The following is a 20,580-nucleotide window of genomic DNA, read 5'->3' as shown; positions in this document are numbered from 1 at the left end:
AACAGAGATGAGAGGGAAGAGAGATGGCTCACTCCTTAGCTAGAAGTAGCCCTGGAAAGTCTTTTTTTGTACCACTTTCCTGTTTGGGCAAGTGAGTTGCTAGATTTACAAGCCCAATGAGGCATTTTACTGTCCCTGGGAAAGCGGGCAATCGTCATTGTCGAGCCAGTCAGTCTACTGTTGGTGACCACACATCCCCCTGCGGATCATCTGGGGGCTCCATTTGCTGCTCGACGGCCCCTTACCGGCTGCTGAGGAGGGGGGAGACTGATAAAAACCTACGCACACAAAGCCTGCGTTTGAAGTGGGATAAAAGAGCATGCACAGTCATACCGCACGTTAATCCTCAGAGTACAACGCTCAGCACCCCTAAACCAGAGGGCATTGTGGGAAATATTGGTGAAGCAGACCTGTCGCCTTCCGGCTCATTAAAAATGGACACTGCCCTGTTTGACACCGGAGCGTTTCCACATGACGGTGCAAGAACCAACACTCCAGAGTATCTGTGATGCTGAGAAAAGCAGAATTCATGGCTGAGAGCTGTAAAACTACGACGATATCTAGAGCAGGATTTTAGTAATCCTATACATTTTTAATAGTTACTGTATCGTAAAGCAAAGGGTATTATAGAAACCTGTGTTCAGGTTTTGAGCAGTGTTAAGATCCATTTTAAACCCCGGTCAATGACCCTTGTTGACCCATTCAGACCATATGAAAAGGAGCAGAGTTCACCTCCCCAACAATTCAAAATGTCAACCTTTCGATCACAAGCCAGCCTGTCTGACCTTTACGCTACCCTCTCCCCTACCTCAGCCCTAGAGAGATCAGAATAAGGGTGAGCAAGATCCCTCTTGTTAAGTAGAACGGTTGTGCTTATTTCTCTGTGTGGAGGGTTTGAGATGGACAAGGAGGGATTATGGAGGAGCGTGGAAGAGAGGAGGATTTGGGTCAGGTTGGACAGATGCTGCCTCTATCTCCAGGAGGAGATTCAGCAGATTACCAGGCGTAGCTCGGACTTAAAGCCAAAACACGTTTTAGACATGCATAATTTTTAGTTAACTGGCAGAATAAAAACATGTTGCCTTAACTAGAAGTCCAGATAAATGTTTGTTTTTTGTTTGTTTTTTTAGAATGTTCAATCTGACAAGCAGCAGAAATGTTTTGTGGGCCACCTCTTGTCGTCTGACTGAAGACACTCCCGTCGCTCTGGAGCTCAATGGGAGGAGGGAATTAAAGCTGAGAGGGAGAGGCATCAGCTTGCCATGTCTGTCGGATTAAGCCGTCCAGATCGGCTCGCCTTGTCTGACAGCTCCCGCTCATTATTCAGAGCTCCGCTCGGCAGATGTCTTTATGGCAGCCCGACTGAAAAAGACGCGGCACACAAACAATACGGGAGCATGCCCCGACATTGGAGACTTCATCCACGCAGAGAGCGACGCGCGTCGGGGCTGCGTCGACCCCGGTGATGAAACTGCGCAGCCCGGGTGACCCCCACTGCCTGGAGATGCAATGACGGTTATCAGCCCTGTTAAAGGAAGAGTTCAGACGTCTATGTGATTAACTCTGAGAGTCATGTTAATCCGTCTGAGGGAGTGGAGCGCTTTGCAGAAGGTTTAAAGGTACTCAAAGGCATTCAAATACAGTTTTCTCACTGGGGCTGGACCCATGTATGGAGGCGTTACTGCACTTTTATACATCAGTATGTCAGTGTAGTCAGTTTTCTACATCAATTTTCCTAAACAGACACCCACACTACACATTTATTAGACAGGTGTGTGGAGGTATAGGAGTGAAATATATATATATATATATATATATATATATATTACTGCATCTGTCACCTTTTATGTGTACAATTGAGTGTAACATTATGAGATTCAATGGAATTTGAGGAGGGATAGCGTTCAGATATCGTGATTTCTTCAATTCACTGCGTCAAACCTACAAAAACAAACGGAGGGGATCCAGTGGGGAGGTCGCCATGTGGACGGCTTCTGTCCTCGCCTCAGGACGTCGTCGCCTTCAGACGTCCCAGTTGACTCGGAGGTCGTAATTTTCCCAGTTAAAAATTCTAACTTCCAAGTGTTTTCTGGCATTTTATAACATTTTACCAGATAATTATTTTGCGCGGAGAAGATAACTTTAAGAGATTGTTCAGAGTTTTCTGGAACGCAGCACGAGGCCTGAATGCTCCTGTCTGACCAACGCTCAATATTCTGTTCAGAACCTTCTTTGCTCTCAGATGTCTGTGGGCAAATATTACTCAACAGTATTTGATAAAAGGTTGATGTATCCGGTTTAAGCTGCTCATAATATCTGAGTACCAGCAACCAAAGTGCTGACATGACTGAACACTTTCACCGTCCTCCCGAGACCCATGACCCACATTTAACTGTCCCGTTAAGAGACCGTGTGACTTATGCTACTTGTCTTTCAGGAGCAAAGGCAGAAGCCATGTGGTGCTGTTTGCTTACGGGTTCATCTAATCGATTTCATCAAGTCCTAACATCTCACTGTTCTGTTTGGAACTTGTTCTGCTGCCCGACAGTTTTCAAAAGATCCATAGAAGCTTTCTCATTGATTCATTCTCGTCTGTTAGAGCACACCAAAGTCCGTTCTCAAACTTAACATTTTAAACTTTCTCTAAATAATCACAGATATTCACTTTTGGAAATCCACATGAACCACGCTTCACGTGAGCATAAATTAGATCCACCGCACAGCACTTATTCAAAAAGAAAACACCTGTTACTCCAATTATTTCCTTCTTCCAAAACAGTGGTGAAGAACACCAGGAGCAAATGTACCAGCGGTTGAGTTTTCATTAAAACTAAATTATGACTGGTGTGTTAACTGCATGAATCCTGCATGATATCTGGCATAAAAAAAATATGTTTTCACGGCCTGGCGAGGGTTCCCCGTTGGCAGCCTGCCAGGCCTGTACAATTATAGGAGAAACACTGCTGTACTTGTTGCCTGTTTGCTATTGCATGTGTGTGTGTGTGTGTGTGTGTGTATATATATATATATATATATATATATATATATATACAGAGTAATAAAATAGAACACAATGACCAGAATGCTCCTTTTAAGGGGCCCTGGACGGCCTGCAGACAGTCTGTGGGATTAACTGAATTTAATGGATTAACCTCCAATTAGGGTAGCCAGGCTTCGGCCAGGTCTGAGGCAGCTAATCCTGACCGTTAGCCAAGCTAATTAAGAATTACACTGGACTCTGTGTTTCTCTGCCTCTCCCCGCCTCATTGTTTGTTAAACTAACTAGTGTTAGTGTGCACACTTATATCACTGATACTTATGTATTCCTACATACCAGGGGAGCAACTGAACCCAGACCTCAGTGTATTTTAAATCTGCTTTGTTGTTTGGATACAGCCATTGCGTTCTCTTTTAATTAGCAGTAATCTAGTTGAATGTTACAGTGCGTTAGTTCCTATACTTGGCGGCTCCAAATACAAGGAGTGACTGTTTGAAATAAACTCTTTGAACTCCACTATCCCTAAATCCTGTAAGGTGATGAGGTAAACAGCACACATCCCCGGCCGGTCTTTGATGCTTCATACCAACGAAGCGGGATGAGAGAAGCAAAAGATCTGAGGCTGGCAAATTCAGCGCTTTTCTGGACACAGTGTTTGCTTACTGCTGTCGAAACAGACAGTTTGGATTTCACTCAAGTCGTGATTCGACACTTCCTGCACACTGAGAAGTTTGTGTGCCCGACCGCCAGAATTTAATCCGGGTGAACAGATTGAATCTCAGTAAGCGAGGATGGCACAGCACTGACATTTTCCACAAAGATGTGTGTTGCCGTACCTCGTGGATGAAGTCTCCGATGTCTCCTGGGTGGGGGGCGGCAGAGCGGATTGGGTACTGGTGGTCATGATGGAGAGGCCTCTCATCCATACGTCTGATCCCCACCTTGACGCACTCTGGCTCCAGGGCGTCAGGCTGCTGCAGCTGACTCAGGTCGTAGTCCTAAACACACAAAACAACACATTCACATGTCGCCCAAAATCACTAATTCAACTCAAGATTGGTTTGGTTTGATTTGATTTATTTAATTGCATATAAAAAAAAGGACATTTCACAAAACAATATAAATAATAACAGAATATGCTCGGGAGGCTAGAAGACTAAAGGTCTAATCACAGGTCTCCTCCAGTTTCCAAATAAACTTTACCAATTACAAATTTAAATGAAAATAAATAAATGTTTTAAAGTACCTGTGTAACACACACACACACACACACACACACACACACACACACACACACACACACACACACACACACACACAAATAAGCGTACAAATTAAACTAGACAATCATAACAAAACAAATCACTGAGATTAAACTTAAAGTGGCAATTTTGAAGATTCTTCGTCTACCGCTGAATGAGGCAACACAATGGCGACGGAGCCCACGGCTTACCGATGAAAGTGCTGTAATATTTATATGCCTGCAGTACTACAAACTGGGTGTCTGAAGCAACACTCCCGGAAAAATGCTGCACCACAGACTTTTTCCATTGAACACAGTTCCAAAAACCTCATGTACCCATGTACCAACAAAAAGACTCCAGACTGCTAAAATCCAAGCACAGATTCCATTGTTCTCACAGAAATTCCACATCAACCAGGCCTTACAATCTGAACAGCTCGCTCTCCATCCTTTAGACCCTCAATCGATTGTGAAAACAGTCCATTGACTACAAACCCACAACATCAAACTTAAACTTAATTGCAATCGTCATATACATACAGGTACTTTAACCTTGACAGTCGTCATGCAGGCGGTAGGAAGCGGGGATGGAACCGCCACCCTAAGGACGACCCGCTCTACCTACTGAGCTACAGCCACCCCAATATTATCCTCAACCACATCACCACCAGGACTGCCAGGTCTGAGACTCCATGTTTTTCTGGAGTGCTCAACCTTCCTGTTGGTGTTGTTTGTCAGTCAGATTTCCAGTGAAAACGGAACTGAAAAGCATCAGTAGTCATGAGTGTGGAAATAAATGATTTTTGGCTAATACTGAAGTATACTAGCAAGATTAAGCGTGTTTCACACCAACTCTTTTTAGTCCAGTTATATAGGACTCTGGTTCATTTCAGAATCAGAACCGTTTATTACCAAGTAAGTTACACATACAAGGAATTTAACTTGGTGACATTACAATAAACAATGAACACCCCCCTTGGTGCGATTTGTTTAAGGGTGTTAAACACAGTAAGCGCACTCAGGTGCAGAATCAAACAACCGCATCGAGACCCCTGAGAGGAGGCGGCCTCTGTCTGGTTCCAAATGAACTCTGGAGAGGTTTGTTTGTGTCTTCTGTCTGACCTCACACTGACGGATCAAGTGGGGTCGACGTAAATCTCGCAAATGCACGAAGGTGCCTCTTCTCGACCAGTCTAGATGTTATTAATGTGTTCCCGCCACGCATGGGAGCGTGGTTGAATCCAGATCTTCCTCTAGTGGAGGAAGAGATAAATATCGACACTCTTATCAGCGGGATGCACACTTCATAAATGATGAAGAAGGCCGTTACCACGTCACCTCTACTGAACACGGACATGCTCAATTTGAGCATCCTTGTTCTACTCGGCCGTCCGAAGGCAGCTCGTCTTGTTTACAGTGTGAAGCAGTATATTACTTTAGACGTTACCTTGAAGTGTATTCGGCATTCGGATGGTCTAGTTTTGCCTGGTTTATTGCCCACATAATAACCGCAGATATGAGCAAACGCCAGCTAGCTAGCAGACAGTGGATTCTCTGCTCTGAGTATTGTAGGTTACACTATCCGGATCTGTGTGATGTTAATGTTAGAGGCAATTGGTAACTGTTTTTAAAAAATAATAATAGATGACCGATTATTTTTGACATTTTACAATGCAATGTCAGAAAAAAAAAAGATGAATAAAATCCTACTTGCCATATCATATCCTTTTTAATACTTTTGAAAGATTGAGTTAAAACATTAACGCTTTTTAAGGATCCGTGGCAACCCGTTATTATTATTCATGCAAAGACCTTGGGACTGTCCTGAAACATGCTTGACTTCAAACACTTCTACTTAAAAAGAGACAATCTGTCCTTGGCAGAATATTTGGGCGGCTGTAAAATTCACACTTCAAGATAAATGAGAAAAACAAGTTGTTGGTTTGAACTTTACTACCAAACCCAAACAAACCCACCTGTAAATGCTCAATAATGTATACTTCCTAATGCCAGGTGCATTGCATGCGTCTGTCTGTAAAAATACCAAACGTCTGACTCACAACTATCACTACCTTTATGTTCCAGCTGTACTAATGTAGAGAGAATATCGATGACTCAAACATGCACCACAAGCTCCTCTGATGCAACGTCTACCATTTCTCCTACATCGTCCATCCTAAGGGAGGATTCTAATGCTATCTTATTAGCATCCACTTAGAGAGACACAGTCCCTCTCTCACCTTCTCACATATAACTTCAGCGCAGTCAGTGGGCGGAGGGGAAGTGTGTGTCCCGGCCTCTGATCTCTTCATGTTGAATGGTGGTAGTCTGAGTCATCGCAGCAGCCATCCAGAGACCAATTCGTGCTCTCTGGTCTCCAGGGAAATCGACTAAAGTGGCCTTTTCAGGACAATAACAGCATGCTGTGGACTGACCTTGGGCTTTGTTCACAATAATGGCCAACCAACAGAAGACTTTTCACTGAAGAGAGGCTGAGAACCCTTCAATAAGGAAGGCAGGGAGGAAAGAAGTGCCGTGTTCTTCTTTTTGTATTTCTATACTTACACAGGCCAGAGAGAATGTCCTTCCAGGAAGGACATTTTGAAGGACTCTTATTTGAAGAACTATACGAGGATTTATGCATGTTGGGCCTATTTCCTGCAAACTGTCTGTTTTACATTATTGCTAAGTTTTTCTTCCAGGAGGTCATTAGTAGCCATTTATTTCATTCAATTATTTCATTGTTAAATGTTCATGGTAACACAGTTGTATATGCAGACTAATGATACCCCTGCACTGCATTACCATATAACTTTAAAGTAACATTTATAACAATAAAAGCAGACATAGTGTTTGCTGTGATGGATCACCGAACTCAACCTCTAATTTCTGCAAGCTGGTTTTATGGCAATGAAGAAAATAAAAAACGTTGTTTTTCTATGAACTCTGTTGCCCTTTCACAACTGTAGCACACAACAGGAGATTGTCTGTGTCAGACGCGTTCTCCCCGACCGGGAATACTCCGTTTGGTTTAGGCGATGGGTGCAGGAGGCAGGACATGATGCAAAAAGTACGCTGTGGCGTTTCTAAACTTTTCATCAGAAATAAAACCGAGAAACCACAGTAAGTGAAAACTTTGAAGCCTACTAGTACAAATACAAAGTCAGTACAAACAAATGCCGAATAAGACATTTTTAGGCGACCAAAACGATACAATGAACTTTTATGAGGTAAAAACATACTGTGCAAGTTCAAGGCTTCAGTTTTCAGATTCAGGATGTCTCCTGAGTTCTCTTTAACATACAGAATAGCTCATACCTTTGCAGTTAAGGCTGTGTTTACTTTGTAATATGTGTTATCTGTGGATAAGCAGCACTGACTACCTCTCCCATATATCACAGGTTTAACCATATCAACTCCTCCACATCACACCACTGGACATCTTTTTAATCTTTAAATGTCTGCAGCTGCAGCAGCGACCGCCTACGTATTGAGGTCCAATTCACTACGACTGCCATCCAGTACCTTATACTGTACTTCTACTTCTACTTTGGGTCCTTATATGTGAATATAAGTTAGTCGGGGGCACAGGCAGATAACTGGACTATTAGAAGCCAGAAATATTGATTTTTGAAGCTAGAATCCTAATTAGCTAACAAAGGGTGAGAGCTGAGTCTTTTGTGAGTTTTTGCTCCATGGCCACAGAAGGCCACCCAATTTAAGGACCCTGAACGCTGCAAGGTTTTGAGCTGTTCCACTTGAACTGTGATGCAATGTTTGGCCATCAATCCAAAACAGCCAATTTAGAGCTTGGATGATTAAAGTCAGCTTATGTCGGAAATATAGGACCAATTTCTTACAATGTGACTGCTGTTACAATCCACCGGTAAAAACCAGCAAACTATTAAAACTACATGATAACACACAACTGGAAAACAAGCATTCTGTTTGTCCACAAAATCAGTCTCCCATTCTTTGTCTATGGACCAGATGACAACATCAGACTTACTTCACTGGTTTCTGGTTTTTCTTAAAACCAGAAACCATTCTTAATGTAGGTGGTGTTCCCCTTAAAAGTTATAGAAGTATTATTTCTAGGTTATAGATACTGTATGGATTAGAAGCGAGGGAACAACTGCTATCAATGAAGGGAAGTGTGTGTGTGTGTGTGTGTGTGTGTGTGTGTGTCAGGCTTAAAGTGTGTGTGTGTTCCTGAGAACTGAGTGTGCCTTGTATCCAATGCTTGAATAAGACAAATAAAGACACAAGCTGTCGGTACAAGAAAAAAACAACATGGTAATCTAATCAAACAGAAAAAAACAACAACACTATCCAAGGCCAGTGCAACATGTTACTGTAGCAGGAATAAATGAAGAAGATTTTTCTTGCAGTAACTCTGTGTTTATTGTTTGTAGTGCAGAGACATCAGGAATGTTGGTTTCCTCCATGTACTGAATCACTCAAAGTCAAACAACACAACCACAAAGTCCAGCTTCAATAGGCTGTCTTTGATTTTTGCCATTAACTTACATTTGGTTAACAATGCCAATATAAATTTGATCATGTTTGGTAAAATCTTCATTGCTCAAAACAAATGAAAGAATTTAAGGTAGGTTCATCCAAACATTATTTCCGAATGAAAAACAATGTGATAAGTGAAGTCATAACTACAGTGGAAGGAGTCTCTGCCTCGATGTATTTATGTAGGTTTGTATGCGGGTATGTCCTTCGAGTTTCTCTGCGACCCTTCATCCGATCGACTACACACTTGGCGGGTTTATTTGCTGAGGACCAAAGGAAGAGCAGTGTCGAGTGTGTGAAGTTCTTCGGATGAGTGGTTCTTGAGAAAGCTGCAAGCAGCAACACCGGAGGCCAAGCAAGTCAGCTGAACAAGCACTGCAGTAGAGTGTTTAAAATGTTCTTATTCATTTTTGAGGCCCTTTGGGGTTCCAATTGGTTTATAAATTCCAGATTGAGTCTGCTCCTGCATGAAAAATTAGAGGGTTCCTACTGTGTTTCAAGTTTTGCTTGTCGTAAAGTGATTGCAAACCCTTCTAACACCACACTAAATCACCAAGCTCCATCACTAGCACTACCAACACTGTGTGCCACAGACTGTCACGTTGGGGTTTAATATTTAATAAATATATATTAAAGTAGATCTCAGAGAATTCAAAATATCTGATTGTGATTCTGTCTGAGACATATGAAGTAAAACAAGACATGCACAGGCATGCTAGCAGCTCTGAGAGGCTGTAATAAGACACAACATGGTTTTGAACTGAATGCTAACATCAGCATGCTAACATGCTCACAATGCTAAATGCTGATGCTAGGCAGGTACATGCTTACCATGTTCGCTATCCTTGTTTAGTATGTTTGCTCATAAGTACTATGCACAGTGTTCATTCAGGCAGCAACTTATTTTAAACTATAGTAGTGCCTTAAACTTGCATTCTCTCTAATGTCCATCAGGGGGCGACTCCTCTGGTTGTATAGAAGTCTATGAGAAAATGACTCTTCTCTCTTGATTTATTACCTCAGTAAACATTGTAAACATGAGTTTATTCAATTCAATTTATTTTGTATAGCCCAAAATCACAAATTTTCCTCAGGGGGCTTAGCAATCTGTACACATGGACAATCCTCTGTCTCGGGACCCTCACATCGGAAGAAAAACTCCCTCAAATAAACTTTAACAGGGAGAAAAAAAAGAAACCATAGAAAGAGCAACAGAAGAGGGATCCCTCTCCCAGGATGGACAGAAGTGCAATAGATGTCACGTGTATAGATTGATAATTCAAGTCTTCTTTAAAACAGGATGATGTTCATTTAGTAAGTTATGGTCCATTTAGAGTCAAATAGACCATAAAGCAGAGTGTGCTTTAAGGCGGGGCTACCTTGTGATCAACAGGTCTCTACCACGGCCATGTCCGATCTGGGAGTTGTCTGTGTTTTCGTCTTAGAACTTTAACCCTTTTTGCAGCGCATTTTCAGTTTGTGAAAGTTAGCCAAAGAAAGTCTTATTCACGTTCAGTTGTACTGAGCTTCATCCTCTATCCCTTCTGGTTCCAAAAAACCAAAATGGCGACGGCTTAATTAAATCCTAAATTCAAGACTTCAAAACCGCAGTTCACAAAGCAATCAGTGACGTCACGGTGACTATTTCCACTTCGTCTTTACAGTCTATGTGTACGTCTGAGGGAAATTTCAATGTTATGATAGCTCTGGAAAAAATCTGAAGTATTTTTTTTCCAGGTACCATGAATTCTTGAACTAAATGTTTGCCCCAATCCCTCTTGAGATATTTCACTGGGTTAACTAGAATTACCACCTTGTGGTTGCATGATGCCTCTGCCAACCAGACCAGAATCAGTTCAACCCTTAATCAAAGTGGATATGTGTGCAAAATTTGTAAAAATTTAAAGGCGTTTCAAAGATATTGCATTCACAAGAAAGGGTCGGACAACCCAAAAGCATAAAGCCTCCTGTCACGGCTGTCACTGGTGCGGGGGCATAGTAAAAACTATGACCTACTGGGGACGCTAGATGAAAAGTCAGGGGATCAAACAATTGGGATCCACCTTCTGTGGACCATGATCCGTACATTTTGTTGCAATAGTTGCAACTAGCGGAAGGTGCAAGCATTTGTCCTTGTTGGACTCTTGACTGGCTGTGGCTATTTCCTGGAAGCAGTACGTACCAGTGCAGATCCGGTACAAACAATTTGTTTGCAGTGAAATAGCGCAGTGCATTACAGCATCTGATTCCCCTACCTGTACAGCACTGTAAGTCTGTGTTTGGTTGCACATATACAGTGCAACTCCCTTTCTTTTACAGCCACTGCAACAAGATGCTGCAGTAGAAAGTAAAACATGCTGTCATTCTAGTCGGCTGGGTAAATAAGGGTTAATCATTTTTTCCTGCAGAAGTGTGGAGCAGCTTATGTGCTTGGCACCAGCAGAGGAGTTGTGTGGAGGGACACAGGAAATTGTTCTCCAACAGAAAGCAATTAATCCTGTTTAGCTCCTCTTTTGTAGTACACTTAATCTTAGCCAGAGGACAGATGATTGAAAACTGTAGAGAAGCAGAGTGTGTGTCTGTGTGGCAACGTCATGTGTATTTTACTGTATGCTTCCTTTATGAGAATATGTGTGTTTGAGTGGGACTGTGTGGGAGTGATGAACGCAAGAGCAGATTGGAGGTGATTTCTGTCGCAACCACCAATGGCACTAATGTAAACCTAGAATGAAAACCACCAATCACAGGAAATGTAGCACCAAATTATAGTCAGCTCAGTCAAACAGACATAACACAAAATAGAGAGAGAAAACTAAGCTAAATTGGGTGATGTTGTTTTTATTTTTTAGTACTGTGTGTGTGTGTGTGTGTACCTGGTCCTCCTCTCCTCCCCCCTCCTCGTCATATTTCAGGATGTTGTCTCGCACGTCGTCCTCTGGGTCGATGAGGAGCTGCTTGGCCTGACGCTCCTTGTCCCTCCTCTTCATCCACATCACAAACAGCAGCACCAGCACTGCAGGACAAGGTTCGACAAAAGAAGATAAAGACATTATTTAATGAAAGAACAAAAGCAATATTCTACAGCTCCACTAGCAACACAAAACTAGATTCAACGCCACACGGTTGATTGCCTCTGCCAACCAGTCATGTTGCAGTTATCACCCATGTCTGTCTTGAAATGTCATCACTTCATCAATTTATCCTCTCAGACATTTGTGGGAAAATGTCATAATTAGCATATGAATTCTTAAGTTAGAGGTGTTTTGAGTGAACTTTGACCACCAAAATCGAAGACATTCGCTCAAGCTGTTTCTGAGACCTTTGCTTCCAAAATCTAAAATCGCTCCACCCTTTCTGGGAAAGGTTGAAACAGAAGCAACTTTTGGTGAAACGTAACCCGGCGTCACGCTGTGGTGGCAAATCATGGAACTGGCGACCCAGCAACAAGGGAACAGGAGCTCTTAATCATTGTGCTGTCGCCTGTTCTCACCCACAACGCATCAAATACTGTAGAGCAAAAAGAGCAAGACAGTCCAGCAGAGGTGGGCAAAACAAACACAGGACTTTCATCCAGGAGACCGCTGTTTGTGTCCTGTACAAAACTAAGAGTTTACGTTGAGTGACATGAGTCGCTAGTTACTGAAGTTAATGTCAACCACGCTCTTTTCCGAAAACAAAGTGGTTTTGTTGCCTCAACCTAACTTCTTATGAACACAAAATTTTATTTAGAAAAGACACGCTGCACGTGAAGAGCGGAAACACCGTCTCTGACACAAAAACTGAAGCTAAAGGGGAACCTTGAGCGTCGTAGTTTGAAGCTTGGGAGCTCTGACCAAGCTGTGGTATTTGACCCATCGTGGTGAGAATGTGCAGCATCGACCGAACGCCTGATTCGCTCGTGAATGCAGCATAAGGCATGAAGACAATGCTTTGTTTTAACAGGTGACAAGTCAAAAGGGCTGGGAACCGGTGCTCTGAGACACCCCTAGACATAGCAGTGGACTGTGTGATGGCAAACATGTCTCTACAATCATAAAAGCCTCAACATCCGGAAACACAGCTCCCTCGTTGAGTCATAATGTTTCGGATTTTTTACGCACACATTGCAACAGTCTCTCTGCAGCTACAGTACTGGTTGCATCTCTCTTTTTCTAGACTGGTTCTGCATTATCAACTACCAGCCAGTTCTCCCGGGGATCCGGTTCACTCTCATTAGTGCAAGTTTTGCATCACAGCTGCAAAGCCTCCGTTATCTCCTCAGCCTCCTGTAGATGGTCAAAGTTCAATAGCAAACAACAACTGAAATCCCCTCATATGGGACTGGGTATTTGAGGGCAGGAGAGAAACACAGCTCTTATTTTGTAGACGACTGGTGGGTTTATTAACTTGATGTGAATCTTTCTCCCTTTGATCGCATTAATCCGGGTGGATTTACGAGACGGAGGAGCTCAGGGTGTGTGCATGTGTTTGTAGTCTGCTGTACCTGCAAGGGCCAAACTACATCAGGACGCTGAGTGAAACTCTAAGTGAGGACAATTTAAACCCCAGAGAGGCGATTTGAAAAATGGCTTGTCACCATTAGTAACATTTCTCAGTGAAACCGACGGGGAGGGCTTTCAACGAGACATCAGACGGCACACATTTAGTCTATTTGAAATAACGCGAACGCTGCCTGTGCCCGACTCCAGAGTTGGCCTCATTCCAAAACGCAGTCAATGTGCCACATAGTGAGCCGAGGCCCGAGGGCCGGTAGCCCATTACTTCTGTTGTCTCTTTTCCTTCCTCTTCCTGTCCTCTTCACAAGCTGTCCATGAACTCAAATGCCCAACATTTCTACACAGCTGCTGATGGTGGTGCAATAGCAACTGTCAAATATTTGAATTGGAAACTCCCTGCAGATCGCTCATTAAAGAAACATGTAGCTTTGTAACTTTTATGAAAATGTAAGTCCGACTAAGTCTTTCAAACACTGCCGAGTAATGGATATGAATCTCTCACAAAAAGAGTGAGGCTAATTAAAACATTCAACGCCTTAATAGTTTGTTCCAATTTAAGGTTGCACATCTTAGAAACCTGAACAAGAATTTTTCATCTGATAATTTCCGCCTGTAACGCTGTCGGTACTGAACGTGTTCGTTCATTTAGCCTTTGTGAAATTCATCTGCCAAACCAGAGGACAAGCATTAGAAGAATTACCATTTCCTCTCCTCTCAGTGCCTGACCAACTGAATCTTTACTCTCTTCAGCACGTTCACTTTAACTAATAGTTTAACTTGTGTTTAATCGAACCCTTCAACTCTCTTCAGTAGTACAACTGTCACTCCTTTTAACACCTTCATTTCAACTTCCTTCAGCGCTTACAGTATTAGACACACTTCAACTTCATTCAGAAATTTCACTTAACTCTACACTTCAAATAAATTACACCTAAAATGAATCTTGACCCCTTCAGCCCTTTCACAACAACTGAATGTAACCCTTTACATACACTTTCATTCAGTGATTCACAGGTGAAACTTTTCAGCACTTACTCAACTTCTCTCAGTCTTTTTTTTTTTTCCAGGTACAAGCTCTTCTCATTTTTAAAAAAGTCTGGTTGGTAAATGTAAACAGTCAAATCAAAATTTGATCTAAAAACTTAATTTAATCTTTAAAATAAGCATGCACTAGGTGAAACCCTATACGAGTCAGAGCACCATCTTGCTTGGTATTCCTTGTTTCAAACGCTCAATGGAATAATTGCATGTAGCAGACTGAGGCTTTAGTTCTTTCTGTACGAGTACTTGAACGCTTGTCTTGTCTCTTGTCCGATACAGTAAATCCAAGTGCGCTCTTCCTTGATCATAATCTTTTTTATAACTCCAACTGAGCACTCAGTAAGAGCTAAGCCAATTGTGTTTGTCCACTCAGCTGTCACCTTGTAGCATTATAGTGAGGAAGCAGCTCTAAAGCCATCTATGTACAGTGTCCAAACACATGAAGTGCCACTTGATAACAAGAAAAACTGCAACCAGCTTGACATCCACACTTGAGATTAGAAGCCTGGGATCTCTGCCACGGCAAACCTATGCTTTACCAAACGAGCTCCACTCACAAAGACTGATGCTCGCTGCTGGCGAAGCTACAAATGGATCAAAAGTGTTGATTTTCTTGCTGTGGAATGCAAACAACAGATGGAGTAAAACGATACCTTTCCTTCCTATGGCACAAGAGGTGGCCATGGCCGGATTACCGCACTCTGGGGGCCCTGGGGCATGAATTTGCTGTCAGGAGCAAACCGACTGGGTTTGGGTTTTTAATAAACTCAGGCTCGATGATTGTTGACTCAGTGTTGATTTAACTGCGTGTTCAGTTTTGAGTCAAAAGTTATACCCTCATTCCACTAAAATTAGCAAATATATGCAGTTTTTTAAATGCGGAAAAACATGCTAAAAATAGGCGATGGACTCCTTTCCTATTGGCAGTAGACGAGTATTTTTTTGTTGTTTGTCACATTTGACATCACAAACATATCAGAAAGCAGGGTGAGTAAACAATAAAAAAGCAGCATGGAGGCCAGTGAAATTGTTACATGGTTAATTTTTTTTAATAGTTGTTATTTATTTAGTCTTTGAACAGAGACGGATGGACTTTGTGGCTGAGATGACATAAAGCGTCGGACAAGGGGCGAAAAATCTCCACCAGGGTGTCATGTTTCGATTACTGCCGATGACTAACACCGTGACTACCGGAGAGTCATTTGTCCAGAGAATGAATGTCAATTGTAACCTTTTCCACTGGAGACAAAAGCCAGATGTTAGTGGGTGTTTGTGAGTTTTTTTTCATCCAGTGGGAAAGGGGCTTTAGTGGTGTTAGAGGTGTTTCTATTGTTTTGTCCACCTCCATTTACACGTATAAAAAGGCTTCAGCCCAGTAAGTTCACAAGTTCCAGAAGACAGCTGTAAATGATTTTTAAATTTTCATTCACATTTTCTTTCACGTCTGTAAGCAGAACATACTGTAATAAAACACCTATAATTTATGTTTTCTACTGTTGAAGTCCAAGGGGTATGTTGTGTAATGTGTAACATTTCCTCACTGTATATTTTGTTAGGTCAGCCAAGTGCTACAGAAACAAGTGTGTGGGAGGCTCACCTAATAGTATGATGATACAGATGAGGATGGCGATGATGGCTCCGGTGCCCAGTCCAGCGGCGATGATTCGCTCCATGTCCACACAGTCGCCATGGTGATCACACTGGCAGACCTTGACCCTCAGGTAGGACGTGTTGGACATGGGTAGGTTGCCGGAGTCTGTGATCTTGATGGGAACCTCGTAGATCCCACTGTCCAGGGTGCCGATCTTCAGTCTCAGCTGGGCGTACTCGCCTGGGGTGTGATGGAAGGGGACACACATGGAGAGATTGATAGGCAAGCGTGGTAATCCCTCACTTACGGACTTCATCCATCTTCATCTTGCATGGCCCTCCACTCCATTACACTGGGAGTCACAGGAGCAGCTGAAGGTTCTTTGCATTGCAAAAAGCATTTCAACAGCGGTAACTGATGGATAGAAGAGTTCTGCATATTTTCCATGAAACTCATTTTCAATGATACCCAACTAAAATAGAAACAGATATGGGAATAGAAACTTTACCAGAAGTTTACACCAAAACAATTAGTTACTGTAAAGTAGCAAAAATACTGGAGTGAAAAGAAGAACAAAACGTCTATTCCTAAATAGCTACTGCCACATGGTGTAACGGTTCCCCAGCGAGTCCAGCAGGCCCACATTTACCTTGTAACAGCTTTAATCTAAGAGGAGAAAGTGGATCATTTCTGTCTTGCATACAAGTCTCAAGTTTTTGAGCATGGAGATTCATTTCTCGCTTTGGGAATACTCAAGGTTCACTTGGTGGCTTTTTCCAGAGCTCAGGATCATATCTCAACACCTTAGTACATACCTAAGTATGTAACTAGGGTGCAGCAAATCCAATGTGCCTTCCATGCCAATGGGCACAAGGAGTGGAGGATGAGAATCTCTTTCAGACTTAAAATCAGGCTGGATACAACTTAATCAAAAGGGACCCCCAGGAGACTCCCAGTGGGACTCCCTTACATTCATAGGCTGCCCTAATATTTAGCAATATTGGCTATTCTATTGCTTATTGCCTCCACGTGGCTCTCTACATGGAGACGGCTTGAAATATTTTACAACAGAAGTTGTATGTAAATTGACAATCCAAGTCACAAGTCAATTCACAAGTTAAGCTAATCATTAAACTGATACGTTTTCCAACAGTATTAGCATTCAATCAATAGGACATTCCGTCTGCCTTTCTTTTCTATTGCTATTGTCTTTTCTGAAATAAAACTTGACAATTGGATGTTTTTGCTTCCACGTCAGGTCTTAAGTATCTCTAGTCTCCTTGCAGCCATGTACAAGTGAAATAAATGGATACTTTTTGTGACTTCAGTCTGACTCAGTCTAAGCCTAAAGTCTCAAGTGCCACTCTGGTTAAAATGATTGGACCTGGAGTTAGAGTACATAATGAGGTAAATCAAGTCTTTTTGGACTCTCAGGACACTGCAAGACAAAAGTCATATCAGTAGCTTGTTGGAAGGCGGACATTGTCAGCATGGAATCTTGATATAGAGTGACTTTATAAGTAACCTTTATTTTTATCCTGGGGTGTATTCTTCCCTTTAAGAGGTAACAGAATGTAAGAGAGTTAATGAATGAATGAAGATTAATAACAAAGCAGACACATTGTCCCATACTGACCATTGACGCGATTCAGCGTCCAGTTGCGGCGTACATCTAATGGACGGTTGGCCAGCTCGAAAGCGAAGGGTCCAGCATTAGGGGTGAGGTCGGGGTCTTTGGCTGTGACGTTGATGGCGTTCGGATCTGGCTTCTCACACATTTCCACCTCAGCGGGGAACACGTGAGGTGCATTGTCATTTATGTCCAGCAGGTACATCTGAAGGGTGCCCGTCCCGCTGGCAGGAGGGATACCTGTACACACAGAACGAAGATGTTCAATATTTTATGTTATTTTTTTACTTTACTATTTTTGTAACAGTAAAAATACACAAAACATGTCTTCAACCACATACAGCTAAAAGCTAATTTCCTACTTTGGCGAAAGCATGACCCGGTTTTCTTACCCGAACCAACCTCACTCCTCAGGCCTAAACCAAACCAACCCAATAGTATTGAGTATTACCCAATCAGCTCGTGCATTTACCATAGTAGGATTTACAAATGTAGCTTCCTGTGCACCAGTGATGTCACCCTGATTTTGTTGGCTTAACTTAATAAAGATATGGACATTGTTTTTCTCTATTAGCCTTAAAAAGATGAGTGTACAAGTTAAAACCCCAGGTAAAACGTCCTCATTACAGCCCATAGTCAAATCTGTCCTAAATATTGTGATAGAAAAAAAGTGTCTTTACAACCAAATGGGTCATTACAACCAGAAAGGTTTATTCCCTGGGGTTAATTCATTTAGTCTAACAGGCACCTGTTACATCACAACATAATTAGTGCAAGATTAACATTTTGGCCTGAGAGAGGCACAATAGTCACTTGACCCGCCAGCTGGTTTGTTACACGGAACCTTCTGAGTAGCCGTCATTAGAAACTGTTTGGAAAAGGACAGGCACTTTCAGAAAATACAGGTCATTTTTTCCGTCGCTACCTAATTTTTTTGCAACCAGAAGTGACATGAGAGGGTGGTACAACCGAACACTGAATAAGCCATTTTTAGGTGAGCAAAATGTTACAATTAAAGTGAATGAACTGAAAAGACACAGGGAATATGCCAGACTGGACAACGAATGCTCTGGTAGAGACCTGTCAATCACAGTAGCCCCGCCCTAAAGCATACTCTGCTTTATGGTCTATATGACTCTAAATGGACCATAATTTACTTAATGAACATCATGCTGTATTGAAGAAGACTTGAAACTAGTGATTGAGACCATAAACTCATGTTTACAGTGTTTACTGAGGGAATAAATCAAGAGAGAAGTAGAGTCATTTTCTCATAGACTTCTATACAATCAGAGGAGTCGCCCCCTGATGGACATTAGAGAGAATGCAGGTTTATGAGACTTCCTCATTGGTTTGCTTTCAGTCTCTTCATTGGATTTGTTGACAATAAGAAACATATACAGAATATCAACAGCCTAATCCTTTAAGTGAATGTTTATGTCGTGTCAGAATTCACATATTATTAAGTAAAATTCCCAGTGGAATCTTGGGATGCAGCATATGGGGGAATAATCAACGCTGTAGTTATTGAAAAATAATGCCTGCAAGCTGGCTAACTACCACTCCAGAGTATGCACATCCTTCCAGCTCTGCATATTATTATAGTGACAGCGCTAGTACATCACTTATCTGAGATGAATGCATGTCCTTTGTATTCATCATGGACACAGTATGAACTAGAGTATGCTCAGCGATAGTTGGTAACCGATGCACATATGGTGACCGCTGAAAAACTGCAGACATGTAACCTTGCGTGGGTTTGTCTTTGTGTCCCGAGTGTATTTGTTTTTTCATATCAGTGATCTCTTTGCAAAGCACGTGTGCTCGACGAAGGCAGAAAATGTGCTAAGACAGTCAGTTAGCAGGAAGCTCGGAACACAGCGGGGTCTCTGTGTGGAGAGTGTGCAGGGTGGAGTGGATGCTGAATGACATTCCTCTTGAACAATTTTCCACTCTGAACAGAGAATCCCCCTTTTTTCTGTGGCTATAAAGCACTGTTGTGATCAGCAAAAGAGCAAGACTTTGGGAACGATGTATTAAGTAGGCAGAAAAAAACAATCTCTATTAGAAATCAATGGGAGTACTGTGTGCAAAAGACTGTCAGTGTAGCCCTGCCAGCCTTTCCTAATCAGCACATTTGATTACGGGAATACAGAATTGAAATGTCATTAAAGGTGGACAGTACAATCTGTTGTCTACAGGAAGGAGTCTTCCTCTTCCCATTATGTGAAATAAGAGCTTGATTTCAGGCTGAAGACATGACTACCCCTAACCCATGTCAGTCAGTACCCAAACTAAGCCCAAATATGCCATCCTCAACAGGGGTGTACCTCAAAAACAAGACAATCTCTTCCTCCCATAGGAAAATATGTGTGTGTGTGTGTGTGTGTGTGTGTGTGTGTGTGTGTGTGACACTAGCAGTATTGTTAAGGACTTAATATCTCAGTGAATACATTTACGATGAAAGTGATGCATGTTCTATTACCCAGACTCGTGATTCTTTTTTCAGAAACATCATCGTCCCACACGACGGTCCCACGGCTCTGGCTAACCTCACTAAGTCAGTGGAAATGTTGCTAAGCTAAGCTAGCTAGCAACACGGTAAGTGGCTGTATGAACCGTAGACTGTCTATAAAGATCATGTTTGAAACAGACTATCACAGCTATGAAAAGTCAAAGATACATCGCACCCCTATGTCAATCAGGGCAGCTGACAATCACAGCTGTCAATAGTGATGCCACGCCCCCTTTTACAGCATCAAATAGCAAATTAAAAACCAAACATCTCTGAAAAAAATGGCACTTGAACATACATAAGCATTAAAAGAAGGTTTGCGAAAAATGTATTTGACTAGTACTTTGATTTTTTTCACTTTTGGGGAGCTGTCATGTTCTATTTATGATAAATCACATTTAAGATCAATTCAGATATACAAATGTAAAAAGAAGTTTCTCACTGAACAATGCTGATCAAATAACTGACCTTTCTAAAAGCATTGACTTGTGTGGAGCAAAGAAGTAGCCGAATGAAGTGGACACTGGGTGAAAAATAGAACCAAT

The 20,580-nt window shown here is 42.1% G+C and overlaps 1 protein-coding gene across 1 annotated transcript in view; it reads right to left on the bottom strand.

The window, feature by feature from the left end:
- The window catches only part of LOC137870469 (cadherin-2-like), an 86,389-nt gene that overhangs the window by 4,112 nt on the left and 61,697 nt on the right, over window positions 1–20,580 (bottom strand). The window contains exons 12-15 of the mRNA XM_068707774.1: window positions 17,527–17,760; window positions 15,897–16,130; window positions 11,636–11,775; window positions 3,835–3,996 (exon numbers count right to left, since the gene is read on the bottom strand). Of these exons, the coding sequence (XP_068563875.1) occupies window positions 3,835–3,996; window positions 11,636–11,775; window positions 15,897–16,130; window positions 17,527–17,760 (770 nt within the window). The remainder of the gene's footprint in view (window positions 1–3,834; window positions 3,997–11,635; window positions 11,776–15,896; window positions 16,131–17,526; window positions 17,761–20,580) is intronic.

This window comes from Cebidichthys violaceus, unplaced genomic scaffold, assembly GCF_023349555.1.
Source record: "Cebidichthys violaceus isolate CVI_PGR_0920_01 unplaced genomic scaffold, fCebVio1.0.p SCAF_13, whole genome shotgun sequence".
NCBI lineage: Eukaryota > Metazoa > Chordata > Actinopteri > Perciformes > Stichaeidae > Cebidichthys > Cebidichthys violaceus.
The sequence above is the reverse complement of the archived record's forward strand: the minus strand, read 5'-3'. Positions and strand labels throughout refer to the sequence as shown.